Source organism: Semicossyphus pulcher, unplaced genomic scaffold (assembly GCF_022749685.1).
Source record: "Semicossyphus pulcher isolate SPU_LCO1_2020_fin unplaced genomic scaffold, fSemPul1.0.p SCAF_2, whole genome shotgun sequence".
NCBI lineage: Eukaryota > Metazoa > Chordata > Actinopteri > Labriformes > Labridae > Semicossyphus > Semicossyphus pulcher.
The window spans coordinates 16255442-16276213 of NW_027211693.1; the positions used below are offsets into that span (position 1 = coordinate 16255442).

The 20772-nt window shown below is 42.4% G+C and overlaps 1 protein-coding gene across 2 annotated transcripts; it reads left to right on the forward strand.

The window, feature by feature from the left end:
- The first annotated feature begins 4849 nt into the window (after window positions 1-4849).
- Window positions 4850-20759, forward strand: fhl1a (four and a half LIM domains 1a). 2 transcript variants are annotated; one of them, XM_069670519.1, is made up of 6 exons: window positions 4850-4954; window positions 15833-16014; window positions 17970-18147; window positions 19478-19647; window positions 19751-19937; window positions 20049-20759. In XM_069670519.1, exons 2-6 carry the CDS (start codon window positions 15859-15861, stop codon window positions 20201-20203), a joined length of 846 nt encoding a protein of 281 aa, XP_069526620.1. In that variant the 5' UTR covers window positions 4850-4954; window positions 15833-15858; the 3' UTR covers window positions 20204-20759. The 2 variants fall into 2 exon arrangements, with proteins under 2 accessions (XP_069526620.1, XP_069526619.1); XM_069670518.1 differs by lacking the exon at window positions 4850-4954 and adding an exon at window positions 13271-13392.
- The last annotated feature ends 13 nt before the right edge of the window (window positions 20760-20772 follow it).

Genomic DNA, 20772 nt, shown 5'->3' on the forward strand with positions numbered 1-20772 from the left:
CATTTATCCTGTTTCCTGTTTGTTGTGTGAGAATGGAGCTGTGCAGCTCCTGAGATCATCCCATCGCACACCAAGTATGAAGGCAGATTAGTGCCAGGAGTGATTTGATTAGAGTTGCGTAAATCTAAGAAGGGATTTTCACATTATGCTAAGAAATGAAATATGGCAGGTCGCCCAGGCGTACAAGATATTAAAGAGTGTCAAATATTCCAGAGGGATAAAGTCATCTTAGAATTTGAGTTTGGCTGGTCCTGCAGTGAAGCAGGGTTAACCTCAAACATTCAGGGTGCAGTGGTTCCCAACATTAGGGGAAATTACAGCCCACACCAAAGGGTCAAAGGATGAATGCGAAACTAATGATGCACTGATACTGATACGGAAACCGTGGCTTTGGGCCGATACAGGGCACCAATAAGACACCAGGGTTTAAATACTACCACTGTGCTGCGCTGCATGGGAGAGAGTAGCATCATTCGATTTTGTGTAAGGCAACATCAGGCTTGACTTCAACAACTGTGGTGACAAACGGCTTTGCAGATACTGCACGTCTACATTCATAGATCTTTTTGGCGTAGAAGCGTAAAAGAAAATGCAGACACTGTTCCTCTGACACCTAAAGTTGTGTGCAAAAGTACCTGTGTCTGCCCCATTGTCACAGATACCAGATCTACTATGTGAGCTAGTGGACTGATATCTGTGCCGTTTTGGTGCATCCTTACGCAAAAGCTTCCGAGGTGATGAGCAGGAAATGAGTCACATATAAAAATTGTTTCTACTCTAACAAAAACAGTTTATTTTGCAGACTTTTCCCATCACTTTTATAAAGGAATTTGGCTCCAAGGCCATGACAAATACAGGATGGACACAATAGATGACTGTAAATTATAACTATTTATTGTGATAAAGTAAACAACTGAATAACAAATTGCAAATATGGAGAGTGTGAATCGGTAAAGTCAGTAATGTAAGTGTGGATGTGCGACACAATGAAATGTGAGGTGTTGTGAAGCAAAAGACAAAATGTTGCAGGTGAAGGCTGGGATGAATCCAGGAGGGAATGAGAGAGTCGAAGAATACTGGGGGCTGGACTCTTATGCCCTGGGAGCGCCGGGCCCAGGTGCTCCAAATCTGGCTAGCTTCAGTAATCACTCCTCATACCTTCATACAGAGACAATAAGAGACATAAGATCCAAGCCTTCATAAGGAAGGTTAGTCAGTGACTGTCACAAACTTGGGGTAATTTGATTGACCTGAGCTAGTCTGGGTGCTTGACATTGTACTGTATTTATTTATCCATTCATACACATTGTTAGGCTAACCTCTTCTTACAGGCTGCACTTGAATGTTGTCTTTTTGGTCTGTCCAGTTATGTGTTGAGTTTGCACTGATGCTTTTACACAAAGAGTAAAGTTCCTGACGGATAAATAAAGTTCTTTGAATTGAATTTAATAAAATTTTCTGGGTTCTTAGAATAAAAAAACAACAATCCAAGAAGGAAAAATAACACTTCGTGGTTGAACCGGTCGACACATAAAACCTGTTACCATGGTTAACACATTGACACTGTTTCATTTTACAAGCTAAAGAACTGAGGATTCACAGCTGTGTGAGTTAATATGCTGCAGCTTGGGTTGGATTTTAAGGGCTAACTGTCTCCTTGTCATGCTGTATCCATTGAACAAATTCTTTGAAAAACATTAATTACCTCAAACAAATATACAGCTGGCGCATCTTTTAGTCCTCCTACTAATTTAACCCTCAAGAAGCTGACAGATCACTACTTATCGTCACTTGTTCCTGTCTTTGTTTAACAATATTCTCTGTTTCAATCTTCACCCCCTGAAAAAGTGATATCATTAAAAGTTTCCCTCTTCTGTCCAACAAAAAGGGGCCGGATTGTTGTAAGTACGAGAGCCGCACCCTGCACAGCAAAGACTGATGGCATTTTATTCCCCGAGCACGATTTGTGCCAGATATCAGGTAACATGTTCCTAATATGGACACAACTGCCTCCAGTCTGCTCAAGAATGTGTGTATGGTGCAGTTACAGTCCAGGCAGGAAATAGTAGTTTTAAAGGGCCACTTAGCTTCAGCTTGAGCTGATATCTGTCTCCAAGCTGAATGTTTGAATTCCACTCTCTGCACAATGATGTTTATGTGATGCAATGACAGATTAAGGCAGGCATTTGTTGCATTTATAACAATCCAGTAAAGTCCAAATTCCAATTTGTTAAGAGAAATGTGCCTTTCATTAAATAATAACCTCCCTTTACTGCATTTGTACCACAGCCATATGGCCAGAGATCTACAACATCTCTGGCCATATGTTTATGACAGAAGGACCTACACAGACCAAACATACGGCTCTTATCAACATTTACCTATGTACCAACTGTCCTGGTTATGTTTGTCAATTATAAACAATAAAAAGGGCCCCAGCATGCAGAGAATTTATTACCATGTAGAACAGCCTTTATGGCCCTGTACCACAATTTCTCTGCTGGACGGGCATACCACAGGGCTTCTTATTATATATTATCCATCTCAGAGGCAATTTAGAGGATATGTTATCACGTTTTCTGTACTGGAGGGGCACTCTGGGTGGCATGTTACCTCATTGCCTCCTTTGGAAAGGTACACTAGAGGGCAATTTAACCTGTTTTCTGCCCTGAAAAGGCAACCAGGATGGCATGGTTACATGTTTTCTCCACAGAAGTTTTCATCACATTAAGGGCACTCTGGAGGGTACTTAACCACGCTATTTCCACTACAAGGGCGCTCTGTAGGGCACTGAACCACCTTTTCTCCACTGGAAGGTCACTTTGGAGGGCACTTAACCACCTTTTTTCCACTGGAAGGTCACTTTGGAGGGTACTTAACCCCCTTTTCTCCACTAGAAGGTCACTTTGGAGGGCACTGAACCACTTTATCTCCACTAGAAGGGCACTCTGGAGGGCACTTAACCACCTTTTTTCCACTGGAAGGTCACTTTGGAGGGTACTTAACCCCCTTTTCTCCACTAGAAGGTCACTTTGGAGGGCACTGAACCACTTTATCTCCACTAGAAGGGCACTCTGGAGGGCACTTAACCACATTATCTCGACTGGAAGGTTACTTTGGAGGGCACTTAACCAGATTATCTCCACTGGAAGGTTACTCTGGAGGGCACTTAACCACATTATCTCCACTGCAAGGGCACTCTGGAGGGCACTTAACCACATTATCTCCACTGCAAGGGCACTTTGGAGGGCACTGAACCACATTATCTCCACTGCAAGGGCACTCTGGAGGGCACTTAACCACATTATCTCGACTGGAAGTTTACTTTTGAGGGCACTTAACCACATTAGCTCCACTGCAAGGGCACTCTGGAGGGCACTTAACCACATTATCTCGACTGAAAGGTCACTCTGGAGGGCACTTAACCACATTATCTCCACTGCAAGGGCACTCTGGAGGGCACTTAACCACATTATCTCCACTGCAAGGGCACTCTGGAGGGCACTTCACCACATTATCTCCACTGGAAGTTTACTTTGGAGGGCACTTAACCACATTATCTCCACTGCAAGGGCACTCTGGAGGGCACTTAACCACATTATCTCGACTGGAAGTTTACTTTGGAGGGCACTTAACCACCTTTTCTCCACTGAAAGGTCACTCTGGAGGGCACTTAACCACATTATCTCCACTGAAAGGTCACTCTGGAGGGCATTTAACCACATTATCTCCACTGAAAGGTCACTCTGGAGGGCATTTAACCATGTTTATTCTACTAGAAGGGCACTTTTCATGTTTTCTCCATGGAAGGGCACTCTGGAGGGCATGGTTACATGTTTTCTCCACTGGAAGGGCAGCTTATATTGCACTTAATGTTTTCTCCACTGGTAGGCTACCCTGAAGGGGATGTTAGCATGTTTACTCCATTGTAAGGACACACTGAAGGACACTTTGTAACCTTTATTTTCCACTGGGGCTGCTAGTGTGTACAGTAAGGGGTTACCAGTTGAGTATCACACATACCTGGTTACCAGTAAGGGGTTACCAGTTGAGTATCACACATACCTGGTTACCAGTAAGGGGTTACCAGTTGAGTATCACACATACCTGGTTAAGAAGAAGACATTTATTGTAACAGTCGTTGTGGGAAAATTGAGCTGTTGTACATAAGAAGACATATTTTAATGTTTGTCCTGACATGTCTTCACTCTGACTGTACACACTAATGCATCCTCACTCTTAACTCTTTCATCTTCTTAGAGTCAGATGTTTATCTCTTTGGATGAATGTAGTTCAAGGTGCAAATAAATGTTTAGTCTAAATGACACAGCTGATATAAGACACAATAGAAACACTTTGGATATTGAATCATATATTTACACTAATGGTCTAACTTTGAGGGTTAAGTTTACAGGCTCTGTATTCAGTTTTTGTTATGAATGAGTCATCTTGATGTAATTCCTCTATTTGTTACCAAAGAAGGAGACGAGTGAGGCTGACACAGAAGAAGGAGAAAAGTGTGTCAACTTAACATGTCAGACCTTCTTCTGTACACATTTCTGTACAGAAGAAGGTGCGTATTATTGCGAAGATGATTAATATCATAAGTGGTGACCCCTGCACAGCAGACCTGTCTGTATACGCATTAAGCTGATTATTACGATGTAGAGCTCGTTGATGAGGAAGAGTTATGACTGATTTTCTTCACGATGCCGTTTTGCTGGCTGCAGAGCCAATGAGAACTTCACCAAGAGATCTTGTAAATTCCTGGTTGAGGTCATTGTTTATGAGAGCTTACAGAGGTTTGGCTCATGTCCTGCACTTTTTTTTTTCTCTCCCTCTTCCCTCTGTCTTTTAAAGCTGCGTTCCCTCCGCAGATTTCACCTCTCAGCCAAACCCTCCGGACGCTCTGCTGCTGTCGAGTGAAAGACGCTCATCTGTTCGCTTTGGAGAGGTGAGTCCAAACCCACAGCTGTGGCTCAACGCAGATCTCCTGCCAGCTGCTCGATTCACTTCAGGTGATGTTAAACAGGCAGAACAACAGAGGTTCATCAGAGGGTTTTTATTTGGCACATTTAAGATGCGCTGCGTAATCGCATCGGTTGTTTAAAAGCTAGCGGTTACGGAGCATAATAATGGTGAGTTACATCCTCTGTTTGACAGAAGGTGCTTGTGGAAAAATCTGACACACACGACGAATTTCTAATTGTCTTTAATGCACCTGACCACTTCGGTGAGGTGGTGTTGCGCTGCGCAACAGGTGGTGTCCTTTGTTTGGCACAGCGATGGTGCGTAATGTGGATCTAGTAACCTATATTTCTTTATTTCCACCTTATCTGTTCATGTTGCTTTTTATTTTTATTTTTTACTTTTTTATACTGAAGTTATACATCGATTAACTGTCGAGTCCAATCCCCAGAAGAAAAACTACTAAGGTAAAAGTTAGGAGTACTTTGCTGCCTACTTTTGCTCCTCTACATTTCAGAAGAAAATACCTTTTTGATCTTTTAACGGAAATAACGGAAATAAAACTGTTAAAATGAGCATCTAAGCTAGATACAACAGAACAGTAAGCTTATAATCGTGTCTCTTATTACCAATAACTTATCAAAGTAGAGTCAAACAATGTGACAAGAAATACCATCAAGGAAAATTGTCTTTATATGCTCAAGCTCAGTATGTAATATAACACAGTGCAGAAGCCCTGCAATCAAAAGTCTAATAAGGCATTTATGTTCATGACATTGAGATACTTGTGCTGTAACTGTGCTATAAAGTGACACCTCCCTCTTAGATGCTGTAATGCCTGAAGGTCCTAACAGCTGATTATATAACATCAATAACTAATTATTTTCTTCTTCTGGCATCTGTATAATGAACAGCAGAGCTCAAAAGCACCATTTGTAGCCTGAAACTGTTAAAACATACATCAGCTTAACGTCTCCTCCCTTCTGGTCTGGACAGCAGCCAAACCAAAGGCATGATGTCATCGCAGAGACCCGGAGATTAGGGTCCTTTCTCCGGCACACTGGACCTCCCTGTGGCTCCGGCATGACTTCACCGTCCTTCTAAACCCATAAAAACTTTGTACTTCACCGAGCAATCCACTAAACCACTTTCATGTTCAGAAGAAGGCGGTTTCTGCGGGGCGGCGATTTATAAATCACTTTTAAGACTTTTGTGATCTCACAGTCCTCTCTACTTTAAATTGTTGCATTAAAAGGTTGCACAAAAGCAAATGCAACAAGGCAGTTACAGATTATTTATTCATAGAGGCGGGTATGTGATGTGTTATTTATATCGCACTTCAAACAAGCTGTTGTGTGTCAGAGCCAGTGAGCTCCTCTATTCATCAGGCTGGCTGAGAAGGTTTGGTGACTGAGGCAGCCTGCAGCTTTGCACTTTGTTCAGGCCGAGACTTTTGCAGAGAAGACAGTTTCATCACTTCTTTTATTCTTGCAAATGAGGGAGAGAGAGAGAGAGAGAGAGAGAGAAAGAGAGAGAAAGGGTTTGTAGATGAGCAAGTCGATGAAACACAAGAAACAGCCCCATCACCAGGGCTGAGTGAGCTGAGTCAGTGGAGGCAATATTCTCTTTTGCTGATGTCAGACCCGCACTGCTGTCCTCTCTCTTTCCCCGCTTCAGCATCTTAAAGGCCTCGGCTGAAATTGCACATGATTACTGTGTGGATAAAAGAAGAAGAAAGCGGGGAATAAATAAGGAGAGAGAGAGGGGGAGAGAAAGCCACAAGGGAGAGAGAGAGCGGGTTGGATGCCTTTATGAGAGAAAGTACTGTGTCGATGATTTCACTCAGTGCTGAAAGAATTTGATCTTTCACTTATGTTGAACTATAAATAATATCCTAGATTAAAAGAGCAAATGTACTTAAAGCTACTGTGAGGAACTTTAGGTCTGTGTTGTTTTTGGCGCCCCCTGTGGACAAAGTGGTACCTCTTATCTCTTTGCTGATCTTGTCCTATACATGTATATAAGATCCTGTTTTTTTAACATTCAATGTATCACTTGCTGTGAATCTTTGCTGTGAAAAAGTATAGAAAAAGGCTGATCTGGGGGCGCCAAGTTAATTGCCTCGTCTGACACCTTCCCCCCCGACAGCGGTAACAGGCATTTTAAAATATTCATGAAGATACAGCTCCAGAAAAAATCAAGAGACCACTCAAAAATATGTTTTTCTCTTATAGGTTTGTGTTTGAGTAAAATGAACTTTTGTTTTATTGTAAATAACATTTCTCACTACCTCCAAATCAAATATTCTCATGTAGGTGTCGTATTTGCAGAAAATAACAACTGGTTAAGATAACAAAAGATGTTTTTCAGACCTCGAATAATGCAAAGAGAACAAGTTCACGTTTAAACAACAGAATACTGATGTTTTAACTCAGGAAGAGTTAACAGATCAATGTTTGGTGGAATAACCAGTTTTTTAATGACAGCGTTTATGCGTCTTGGCGTGCTCTCCATCAGTCTGTCACATTGCTGTTGGGTGACGTTAGGACACTCTTTGTGCAGCTCGTCTTTATTTGATGGCTTGTGACCGTCCGTCTTCGTCTTGATCACATTCAGGATGTTTTTAATGGGGTTCACATCTGGACTGAGAGATGCTGATTTAAGAAAGCGCTCCCTTAATTTTTTCCGGAGCTGTATAATCAATCTAGTTAGTGCTGGTCTAATTTGCATTTGTAGCTCATATGGAGGCATCGGTATTCATTTAAGTTTGTTTCATAACCAGCTGAAAACTCCTCACAACAGCTTTAAAGTAACAATCTCAAACGTTTTCATGTAAATAAATGTCTTTTAAGTCGCTATCTATCACCGAATGATAACACAATGGTGATTGAGCCGTTGGCCCACTGATGAAAGCCTTTGCATTTGTATTACAGACTGGGTGTCTATGGCGACATTTACGGAAAAAATCACACGCGACGCCCAGTTAGTGACGTGTTTTCCATCAGCCAGCAGTGGTTGGTCTGCCAGAGAGGGTAGGCGGAGCTAAGCGGCTGCTTTTCCGGTCTCTGCAAGTGTTGCGAGTAAACAGTAATCTACTATGGCTGAACAAACAAAGAAAAGATCGATGACTACAGATACAACTTCAAACATAAGTGAAAATCCAAAGAAAAAGAAGCAGATTCAACGCTCAGATGAAGGCAAACAAAAATCTAAAAAGGAAAGCGAGGAAAATCAAGAGTTAGAACCGTGATAAAGGGAGCCAGCCGTAGACATCTGGTTAAATTGGGATGTGTGCTCTTAGATTAGCTGTTTATCACCAGTGGGGAGCGCTAAAGAGCATGAAACTAAATTATTGGAGATGATGTCTTTAAAGTATAAAAAATAGAAGTATTTAAAATGCAAAATGATTTCTTTAGGGTGTTAATCCGAATATCTTTACAGATTTTTCTGTTGAAACAGCATGAGGTGGAGTAGAACTGCTTTCAAACTAATTACAACACATTTTATGTGTGTTACCTCTGTTTTCTGGTATAACTGCTATAATGGAGTCTTACGGCCAATAACTGGAGAGTTAAGGCAGTGAGATTTACAACATGGTGTCTTTTTATCTTTAAACTGTAGATTGGGGTCACATTAACTCCCTTACATACCTCAGAAGTTGATATTTATGTCTTTAATAAATAAAAAGTTTTATGTGTATTCCTGCTGATATATTATATCCCTGTCTAAGCGCACAATAAGGTGACTTCTTCCCTGAACATGCTGCTGCACACATCAGCAAGAGGACTGACTTTTCTGTGTTTAGAGGCCTGAGTCATGTGAGACCACTGGGAGCCAAAGTGCTGGCTGCCTACAGTGAAGGCTTTATCTCAAAGAGTGTGAGAATGTGTGTGTGCGTGTGTGAATGTGTGTGCGTGAGCCATATTCTCCAGAGGGAAGTGTTACCGTGTTGATAGAGCTCCCCTCGTGACCTTTTGTCCGCACGTATTTGACCTCCGTGTGTCTGGGTCTTGCAGCCACGCCCTGATTTCTCCGTCCACTCGCTGACCTTGTGTCCGTGTTGTGATACAGCTCAGTGTGTTTACAAATGAGAGCGTTTGTGTGTCTTGTTGCCGTGTTTTGGTGTATGTGCATGATGAGTCACCGAGTCCCCTGACAGAGATATTGTGGCTGCGTAAAGAGACACATGGCAAGGCTAGAGGTGAAATGAGCTCTCAGACACAAACACACAAGCCTTTTGTTGCCGTTGGTAACAGTGAGGAGAGAATTAATGATTTCCTCTCATTTATTCAGGAAGTACAGATTTCCTGTTTCTCTGTGCAGGCAAACAACAGATCAACCACTTAGAGAGGCAACACCTACATTACCAGTATGGATTATGTTAATGTCTTTTTGCTCTTTTTTTCTCAAGGCAAAGAGGATTTTCTCATTTGTAAAATAATGTATATATTTATAATTTCTCTTGTTGTTCCACATGATCAGGAGTTATTTCTGCTGTTTTAAATGTGAGGCTCTGCAGACAGCAGGTGGGGAGTTGGGCACAGTGTTCCAGCTCTAATGGCGTATCTGGACAGTAGTCAGGGGGTAAAGTTAACTATCACCACAGGAGCTTGTTACCGTGCAGTGTGAACTTTATATTAGTACAGTCAGAAAATAGATACATAAACAGGCCTGTAGCTTCACAAGCCAATTTGAAAACTTGCATTACTACAAATCGTCAGTCTCAGAGAAATATTTGGCAAAGTATTTTTCCAACATTACTTTTTTGGATTTAAGATTCTGTAACCTGACTTGTGTTGGTGTTTATGTCAAATGCATAATGCATACCATTATATATATTTCTAATTGTGCACAATGTTGCAGTAGTTAGAGCTAATGCCTCACAGCTAGAAGGTTCCTGGTTTGAATCCCGGTTCAGAAGTAGTGGGCCTTTCTGTGCGGGCCATGTTCTCCCCATGCATGCGTGGGTTCCCTCCGGGTACTCCGGCTTCCTCCCACAGTCCAAAGACATGTTTGTTAGGTTCATTGCTGAATCTAAATTGCTTGAAGGTGTGAGTGAGCGTGAAAGGTTGTCTGTCTCTGTGTGTCAGCCCTGTGATTGACAGGGGATCAGTCCAAGGTGTACCCCGACTCTTGCCCAATGACAGCTGGGATAGGCTCCAGCCCTCCCTGCGACCCTGAAACACACCTGATATTTTGCGTAAGGGTGGGGTATTGTGCTCATTTCAAGCTTCATATTACACTCTCTGATATCTTTGGAGTAGCTTAGCATAATTTACAGTTAAAAACCCCCCCACTTTTCTCACACTGGTGCTCTGTGCAGGCCCTCATACCTGAAACGACTCATTCAGCTCTGTCCCTTTAAGAAACCCCGCCCCTACAAGCCCGCTTTCTTCTGATTGGCCAGCTCTCTGTAGAAAAAAAACGTCTCAAACTTGCGCAAGTTTAACCGCCGGATCAAAATTTGCGTTTCAATAACGGGCGAATATTCGCCCTTCACTTCCGGAATGGAGGAGCGGAAACGGGGCTTATCTCCATGGTTACCAAAGGCGTCAGGAGAATCTCGATGTTGATAGGCTTTCGCTACACCACGTGACGCAAATTCGCCGATAAAGTTAAATTTTTTCAACTCACGCGTATTCGCGTTGCATCATTCGCGCCGCCCAACGCGAATTCGCAACTACTCGCGTCTACTCGTGTCATTGCACTGCCGCAGATTCGTGTTTATTCGCGTTCGGTGTGAACGCACAGTAAAACTTTCCTCTATTTGTTTAAATGGTGCTGATTGTGTATCTAAAGGTTCCAGTAGGACTTTGCTCACTGGAATAACAGAATTGTTAACAGTCGAGTTGGGATAGTTTCTAAACAGGCTCACTTTCTATTCTATTCTGCATTATGCAATATTAATATTACATATTTGTTGAATGCTGCTGCCCTATATTTGACCCCTGGTATATTTGTAACACACTCACAATTATCCTAATCATCATTTTCTGTTCAGCACCATCATCATCATTCCATTTGTCAACAGTCAGATTGAACATCACTTTCTGTCACCTGTTCAGTCCTTTCCCTGAGAATTAGGCCGTCAAAACCAACATTAATTTATATCTGTAAATAATGGAAACATTATAAATGTTAAAGTGAGTAAAGAAACAGAGGAGCAGATGAATCACAGAGCAGTGGGAGGTTTTAGTGGACCAGAAGTCTCGGCGCCTTCCTGCTCCTTAATTAGTCTTTGTGGGTTTACAGTAATTGGATGACAGATTATAAAAGGACAAACGTAATGCTGGAGTCTATGGTAATGGACCAAATCAAATCTGTAATTACAACCAGCTGCCCTTTACCAGGCACACAAACACACACAAGCTAGCTAAATGTATTGATTTGTTTTGTTCCTGCTTTATGGACACAGTCATTTAATGCAGTTAGGAGAGGAGTTTTTCCCTTTTAAAAGGAAAGTACAGTTTAATGATTCCTAACTGAGGTAAGTAAATTCATCATGAGTCTAACAAATTAATTAATGTATTCTCTGGGCCGGTCTCTTGGGGATTAAAGTCTCTTCTCATTTCCATTAGGTTTCTATAAATCTGTATTCTTAAGGCCCGACCAATCCGAGAAAGGCTCCAATTCTCAGGGAGCCATGTTCTACTGCAGAAACTTTGATGATGGTCTCAATGTTTTTTTGTCATAATGTTCATTATAAGTAATACAAATGATGAAGATTCAATGCAATTTAAAGCAGCAATGATGCTCAAACGACTGATTGTACATTGAAAGCGTTGCTCATAGTGAAGAAGAGTGTCGGGATCTTCTTTAGCTTCTATTAGCTTATCGTTTTCTGGCCCACTACCTGTTTGGGCCCACTCGTCAATCTCATAGCGACGTTTTTAGTTGTGTCAGACAGCAAAACAGTGCACCAAACAGCAGCCACTGCACACAGAAGAGCAGGGATCATAGTATTAAGCAGCTAAAAAGTCAGACAGACTATCGGGAGAAGGTAGAGACCAAAAACAGAGCTAAAAGAAGAGTAAAAATTGGACTTACATTCACTAAATTACCCGTTTTTATGTATCTGTTGGATTTGAACATATGCAGCGACATATACCGACTGTTGTGTTGCTGATAGGAGCAAAGAAGGATTTCAGGTGAGGCAGAATTACAACGGAGCGAGAGGACGGACTGAGGTAGCTTAAAGGGTAAAACCGATACATGATTCTCCCTAAGGCAAAAGCGGTTTGTGTCCCGTGCGTAGCTCAACCAAAAGTCAATGTTATCATGGTAAGTCACAGTAAAGTAAAGCAAGTAAGTTGTTTCGTTTATATTGACATTACAAAACAACGATTTCACTACACTTACCATGGAGAAAGGACACGTCGTTTTGGCAGTCTTTGAGCGCTCTTCGGTTTTGGTATGAGGATGTGTCGGTAAATAGGGAAGTGTCATGACGGCTTGTTTCTGCTGCCCTCAAGTGGTCAATAAATTTATTTAAAAGAGCACAATTAAAGAGTAGAATATAAAATGTCCAAAAGTTAGTTCCCATTCTTTCCAGCTTCAAGCTGCAATATGACATATTGATGTTGGTATTTAAATTCTACATGAGTACGAATGAGTTGTTAAAGTAGGCTACAAATGGATGTGGACATTTTTTTCCACTGTTAGAGAATTCATTTTTGGTCGGAGGATTTATGACGTCTTCTTGCTGTTTTATCAGGAATGCATCGAGTGTTTCCTGCGGCATTAAAGGATTTTCTGTCTTGGAAAAAGAATCAGGGAGATAACAGAGAGAAAAATTCATCATGGGCTGTAATGTTTTTTCTCCTGCTCTGAAATATTCTCCTCTGGCTCTGGCTTTTACTGTTTATCTCTGAGCATACCACAGAATCCTGTGGAAAATGTGACAAAGCTGCTCACATACAGCAGGTTATATATGTATACACACACAGACGTGGAGATGCACTTTGTCTCTCCTGGGCTCAGTCAGTTGTATCGACTTGCTGCTCCTGTGAGTCATCCCTTTGAATTATGCTGTGATCCAACATGTCGTCTGTACATTTTCTTAACACTGGGAGTATCTGTTATCTCTCATGGCCGTCTTCTCCTCTTTTTTTTTCACCTTCTGATGTTACAGCCGCGGAATCCGGCCTCCATCACCTAATCTATCCCCTCCGCATCGTATCATCCGCTCTATTCTCTAATGCATTCCCTAAAAAGGACAGCAGGGCCACAGGTTGGACTAGAACAAGGGGTCGGGGGGGGTGTGTGTGCGGGTCACAGAGGGGTATATACAGACCCCCATAACGTTACCAGGCATAAGGGTTCCGGGTTTGACCCTGCGTGGATACTACTGTCGCCTCTATTGTCTTTCTTTCCTCCGTCTTCTTCTCCCGCTGACTGAAGCAAACATGGCTTACAAACACTCAGGTAAAGGAACAAAATCTGGTGTGAATGCTGAACGCTAAATGAATGTCCTGGATTTAAAGTGAGTTTTTTTCTTTATTGGTTAAAAATAAAATGAGAAAAAAGTGACATAGAGAACAAATAACAAAAGCTACGCAATGAGACAAACAACAGTTACAGTAATATATGTGTGATGTAAGGCGAGTCTGGGAGTGGAAATGAAAGCTGTAAGGTAAATGTGTTGTGTGTGCACGTGTGTGTTGGAGGCAGTGATGTTTATCTGTGTTCAGGTTTGTGTGAGGAGTTGAGATGTTGCTTGTGCGGCGGAGAATTGGGGAAACAAAGACGGAAAAAAAGACAAAACAAATTAAAAAAACAATAGATTAAAAATGAATGTGACTTTGTAACAATTTGTATTATTAAAAACTGACATTGAAAATTTGACATACCCATGGAGTGAAAACTTTTTCCAACAGTGAACTCTCCACGAGCTTAGAAAAACAGCTTTTTTTTTTTTAGACAATCCTGTGAGTTTTATTTGAAATCAACCAAATTTAAAGATTCATGATTCAGTATTGACAATATATTCTAACCTTGAAGCTTTTTGTTGATGTTTATTGATGTATGTGCAACATGTTCATACAACCTTCTCAGGTAAAACAAAAAGCTACTAAGTCTAAAATCTCAAATGTTCCTCTTCTCTGGCTGGGGAGATTTAAACTCCTAAATCTGTGTTAGTGCAGCGTTATATAAAAGTACAAAGGAGTTTATATAACAGTTAGATAAAAGCTAAACCATGTTCATTACGTTTTTGATGATAGTGGTCACAAAAGCTTGAATACCTTTTCCCCCTCATGGTCAGTAACTTCTACTGGGTTCTGATGATTTAACCTTTTTCTGTGTTCAAATGAACTGAGCATTTGTTGTTACGTGATAGTATCACTTGTAGGAGAAATCTGCAGTTTAATATTTGGAACTGTCTTCCACTTCTTGTCAGAGTAAAGAACAGCCTGTTCCTGGATACTTTTTTTGTTTTATTGTAGCTTATAAGTGTTTTTTCTCTCTAAAGCACCATCATATCAAGATGTGATTACACAGAATTGATCCGATTTCGTAGGAAAGTCTCGACCACGTGTCTGTTGATCTGGCTGGTATTTACTGTCCTCTGTCTCTGACTCACCTCTCAAACTGGGCTCACGTTGACCTTTCCTGCTCCCCAAAGTGACCACAGTGGTTTACTCCTCTCCCTCGGCAGCTGAGCGTTGGCACATACCACGCCTGTTTGACAGGGGGCAGCTGTCGCACTGTTACCCACAAAAGATTAAAGCCCTGGAACCACAATAGCTGCTTCGTCCCAGCAGTCATCACTCCGCATCCCTCTCCATTCGCCCCCTCTGGAAGGTCAAGGGCTTTAAATAGAGAGTACAAGTTTAAAATAGATCTCAGTAATAAGACACGAGCATTGTGTGTGTTTGATTTGACAAGATTTACTCTGATGGATTAGGTGTTTTTCCTGTTTAAGGTCCATGAAATCTACAAATGCAGGCGGAGGGGGCGTGTGAGGGCTCAGTCTGCAGTCTAGTCTTTATCCTGTTGCACAGCTGCAGATAGCTCCCATCTCTCTCCACACACACACACACACACACACACACCAGGGGCACATGCCACGCTCCGGGAGGCTCATCTCTTTCACACAGCTGATTACCACATCCCACTTGAATAGCTGCAGTCCCCTTTTGTAAATATTTCCCTCGTTCCTATAGTAACTTGGACAAAATGCCATTCCACCCATTGTGTCCTCCATCGCTCCTCCTGTACCGACCGGATTAAAGTGATATCTGACGCAATGGATGAAGCTGACACACCGTTCAGCTGCTCTCCCTGGCGTCCTGTGAGAGAGGGAGATGTAGATAAAGCATAATATCGTCCTACGCGCAGTTGTTCCAGGAAACTGCCCCCCCAGTGGAAGCCCAGCTGTGATGGGAGCGCAGGAATGTGGATGAATGAAGCAGCAAAGTTTACAGTGTTTATTATAACAGCCAATAAAATGACCGGGCTGAAATGCAGGCAAAAAGAGAGAGTGTGGGCCGAGCTCAGGGGAGGGGTGGTTTTCAAGTCTAAAAATATGACCTAAGTGCTCCAGGGGGAGGTTGATTAAAAAGCCTGCAGACCCGAAAGCATGTGGACAACAAGGAGGCATGTGTAAGCTGCTCTTTTACCTCACCCACACGTCTCTCATCAGTTTGGTATGCTGCTGAATCTCCCGGTGACTTACGGGAAACACACTGAATACAATCGATCCGAGTTCTGCTTAGATTTGAGTTCCATAAAAAATGTAATCATGTGACCTTGAGCAGAGATGTTTTAAAAGGCAACACTGTCCCCGTCTGGTGTCCAAAGCAAACACCCCGTCATCCCTGGAGGACAAAAGGTGTCTGACGGTCTTCCCGTGTGTTTTCCTCAGGTCCCAGGAGCTATCTCACCTCCACCATGACTGACCGCTTCGACTGCTACTACTGCCGCGACAACCTGCACGGGAAGAAGTACGTGAAGAAGGACGACAAGCACGTGTGCACCAAGTGCTTCGAAAAGCTCTGCGCCAACACCTGCGCAGAGTGCAAGCGCCCCATCGGTGCTGACTCCAAGGTGATGCCTCAGGAATCACTGTAAAAAAGGTTTCATATTTCATACAGACATTCATACACTAATTATACATGCATATATTAACATATAATGGTTTGTATGTTATTTAGTTAGTAAACTGACATTAGTAAATCATTCCCATGCTCCCCAAACTGTATTTATACATGTGATGTTGATATAAAGTAGTTCCAGATATTGTGAGTCTAATGACACCAATATGAAGATCTGTATTTGCAGTTTCTCAGCACCTTTTATGTTGTCAAGTCATCTTTGTATAATTGTTTTTTGTTAAAACACCCCCTAAAAAGGTTTATAATCACACCAACGTTTCCTCTGACAACTCTCCAAAATGTCAACTTAACACGAGAAAAGAAAAACTGCCATGTTTAAAGGAGCATTTCAACCCTGGAAAAAAGTCACTGTCAGTCAAAGCTGGTGTTCTCTGTAATCGATAGAAGCAGTAATATTTGAAATTGCACAAACAGCTTGTGCTTTCGTCCATTCTACATTCCTACAACACCCACTCTGAAAGGAGCGGACCAGGGAGAGACACAGGAGTGAAATAATACTGTTTTCGCTGCAGGCAACGGCTCAGAGCGGCACAGAATCTGAAATATGATGAGAATATACCGGTGGATCGTCTTAAAAAATCTTCGGTTCTGCAGTCTACATTTCTAACCTGACGATTTTGAACCAGAAAATGACATCGGAGGCGGGCGTCCTAGAATGAGGAAGTGTAGTTTAGCGAGCTCCCTGGCCTCCGCCAGATGACGCGTTTTACTTGGTCTGGCGGAGGTTCTCCAGGGCCCATTGGAGGAGCAGATAGCGTCCTCCAAAGGCACGGAGAAAAACTGCATTTTGTTTCTACCATAATGGCATTAGCTCCCCATAATAGCATGAAAATCTGCGAACTGGCCCTTTAAGCTATGTGACAATGTATTTTTCAGGTAATGGGTTATTAAGTTTGTTATTTAGAATAAGAAATAGGAGATTTTTTTGACCTTTTATACCTTTATTTGAGAGAGAGAGGAAAGTGGATAGTGTTGGTAACGGGGGAAGAGAGAGTGGGGATGACATGCAGCAAAGGCCCGAGGGTGGGAGTTGAACTCGGGGCGACTGTGTCGAGGACTGTAGCCTCTGTATTTGGGATGCGCAATTTAACCGCTGAGCCTGACCTTAAGTCAAAGATCCACTAACCTACAAAGCGAGTTTCCTAACCTTTGGTCAGAAATCATGATATAACATCAACACTTATAAGTGACATTAAATGCTCATGCACGTATTTGTGTGACTCAGAGAGAAAAACAGAGAGCAGTAGGTCTAATCCTGTGACTTTTCCAACAATCCAGTGTATTCATGGTCGTCTCAGAGGCCCCTTTCCTCAGCAGACTTCTTTATTTCTCATAGCAGGAAAAGAAAAGTAATAACGAAAACAATCGCTCCGTTTCATTAGTGTCCCAGTAACACACAAAAACAAACAGCACCATGAAACTGCAGCAGCTGTAAAGAACTCAGCCATCGCACTTTTTATTACGCCTTTTTTAAGGCTTAATAAAAACATAAATGACAAGAGAGTAGATGAAGGAAAGAAAGAGATGACAGATCTGTGTGTGTTTTCTTAAGTCAGCTCTTATCTCCTCACAGAGATCTCAGTCTGTCATCCAGCAGCGGCCTCGGCTTCCTCTCACTCACACGCAGCTAAATGTGTGGAAATGATGTGTCATTACTTCTAATGGGGCTTCAGTACTTTATATCACATTTGCACCATCTTAGTCCTCTCACTCCTTCACACCTCGCCACATCCCATCTCACCTCATCTCCACTGTAATGCCCTCCACATGTTTGTGCTCTCTGGCCCAGCCGCACATGATGAGTAAACAAAGTCCACTTTAATGATTTCTGCATGAGGGCTCAGTGAGGGCGTCTCTGCTCATCCTGCGCCTCCTCTCTGTGTTCAGGAGCTGCACCACAAGAACCGATACTGGCATGAGGACTGTTTCCGCTGCGCCAAGTGCTACAAGCCGCTGGCCAGCGAGCCGTTCAACGCCCGCGATGATGGCAAGATAATGTGCGGAAAGTGCGGCTCCAGGGAGGACGGCAACCGCTGCCAGGGCTGCTACAAGGTGGTCATGCCAGGTGGGTTTGATATTGTACTTGTATTATTTAAGGCCCTGGGGAAATGGGTGTGGCCCTTTAAATGAGTTTAGGTCCCACCCCAAAATCCTGAACTATGATTGGCTGTTTGTCCGATCTGAGGCGGGGCTTGTGTTCAACCCAACTTTTGGACTGTGTAGCAACCAATTACTGTACGTCTCCATCTGCTCTCATTGTATGGAATTGATGCCAAAATAGTCCCTGTGATGGGCGCTGCCATCTTGCGATGGTGACGTCATTTGGAGCCAGAGCTGCGCAATAGAGATCGACTCATGTCTCATCTATTAACATGGAGGAGGCGGGCTTTATGACCTATACTGCAGCCAGTCAGCAGGGGGCGATAGAGAGGGTTTGGCTTCACTTTTAGGGAGCTGTCATGTCGTCCATCTTTATGGTTGCAACAGGTTGCTGGTAGCTTTTGTAGCATTTCAGTGTAGCACATTTTCTTCTTCTTCTTTTGTTGGTACTTTGTACTGTGACTCTGGATATACATCTTCTTTTTGAGGGTAAAAGTTAATACATACCACCCCTACTTAGCTCAGTACCCCAGTTGGGCCACCCCAGTTTAACACGTCTGGACACGCCCCTGCCTGAGAGTTCCTCCACTGGGTTTTATATCTGTGTGTTTCTTTGTTCCTGTTGATGGTTTCTAAGTTGGTGGGCCTAAGTTGGAAAAATGTGATGTCACATATAGCATTTAGTAAATCTTGTAATAATTGAGGTCTTTTCTGCTTGTGTTGCCAAACAGTGTCAGTAAAATCCTATCAAAACAGGCCCACACAGTCCTGGTGAAGCACATTAGCAGAGTCTTGAAGCTGGATTTTCTTTATAGATAATAAATAATAGTGTTCCTCTAAACTTTTACTTTGACTGTTACTTATTTAGTCATTACCAGTTCATGTTGGAGAGAAATAAATTACATTTGAAACACATTTTTAGGCTTTAATATTATCTATATTTGTTATTGTAAGCTCTATAAAAGCCCCCAGAATCGCCAGCTTTCTGATTTCTGTCACTCATTATCCATTAACCCCTCAGCAAGCAGTGTTTTCCTCATGTCCACTTATTAACAACTGATATATAAACTACAGAGATTTATTTTAAATCTTAGTGTAGATTCAGAAGTTTTCCAAAGATACCTAAAATGTACAGCCTACATTTTGAGAAACTTGTAAAAGCAAACAATAAAGCTTCAATATTGAGGCGGCGCAAGCGGATACATAATATACTCAGAGAGAAACTAACACACTGTATGTAAGCTCTGTTAACTTTTAGCCTTGAATGTTGGTTCTATATTATGTTTATGTTTTAGGATCCAAGAACGTGGAGTACAAGAACAAGATGTGGCACGAGGAATGCTTCACCTGCTTTGAGTGCAAGCAGCCGATCGGCACGCAGAGCTTCCTGACCAAGGGGGATGACATCTACTGCGCTCCCTGCCATGACAAGAAGTTTGCCAAGAAGTGCTTCCACTGCAAGCAGGTACAAGCAATACTTCTGTCACTATGTGCATTCAATCTATCCACTGACTGATATTCCAGTCCTGTCGTGTTTGAGATACAAAGTGTTCCTCTCTCCCTCTCAGCCCATCACCTCCGGAGGGATCAGCTACCAGGACCAGCCGTGGCACTCCGAGTGCTTCGTGTGCAAAACCTGCCGTAAATCTCTGGCTGGAGCTCGCTTCACCTCCCACGAGAACAGTGTTTACTGCGTGGACTGCTTCAAGACTGATGTGGCCAAGAAGTGCCACGGCTGCAAGAACCCAATCACAGGTCAGGGAACAACACACAGATTCACCTTGCAGTATGATTTCTGTTGCAAACACACACACCTGGATTGTTTTGAATTTATACAGACTGACAGATGTCCGTGTGTCTCTGCAGGGTTTGGCCATGGCACCAACGTGGTGAACTACGAGGGCTACTCCTGGCACGAGTATTGCTTCAACTGCAAGAAGTGCAGCCTCTCGCTGGCCAACAAGCGCTTCGTCATCAACGGGGATCACATCTACTGCCCCGACTGCGCCAAGAAGCTGTGAACTGCGCCATCAGTTCTGCAAAGGAGCACTGGTTAAAGGGGGATTACACCAAAACTGACTTTTAAAACATATTTTCTCATTACATTTTGTGGGAGATTTTGCAGTGTGAATTTTCAGAATTAGCCAAAGCCAAGTCAGTTCTGGTGAAACTTCTCTTTATGAAGATAGAATGAGGATATTTCAACTAAATCTGCACTAGCTTTGATCATGTATCTACACATATATTACTGCAACTTTTAGCAGTGTTAGGGTAGGATACTAACACGACTAAATAATTGCTTTTGTTTAATTGTGCAGCTTTATGAGACAAAGCATTAACAGTGCCTTACTGGAAGTAAGTCTCCTTACTGGAGTATTACGCCTTTACATGCTGCTGCTTAAAACATACCAGCTTTGATTAATGATCCATTACGTCTGCGAGTGTTTGAAGGGATTGTTAAGAGTGAATTTCGGTGTAGGACTCTGAGATTGATGCTCAAATATAAACTGCTTGTGTATTCGAGACTTTGTTTGAACCTGAATGTAGAAAAAAAAAAGAATAAAAAAGAGGAAGTGATCTGATGTCTCTT

Coding starts and splice junctions, on each gene's coding strand:
- fhl1a (XM_069670518.1), top strand. Junction 16,015..17,969: donor CCATCGGTGCTGACTCCAAG/GTGATGCCTCAG, acceptor CTCTGTGTTCAG/GAGCTGCACCACAAGAACCG. Junction 19,648..19,750: donor AGTGCTTCCACTGCAAGCAG/GTACAAGCAATA, acceptor TCTCCCTCTCAG/CCCATCACCTCCGGAGGGAT.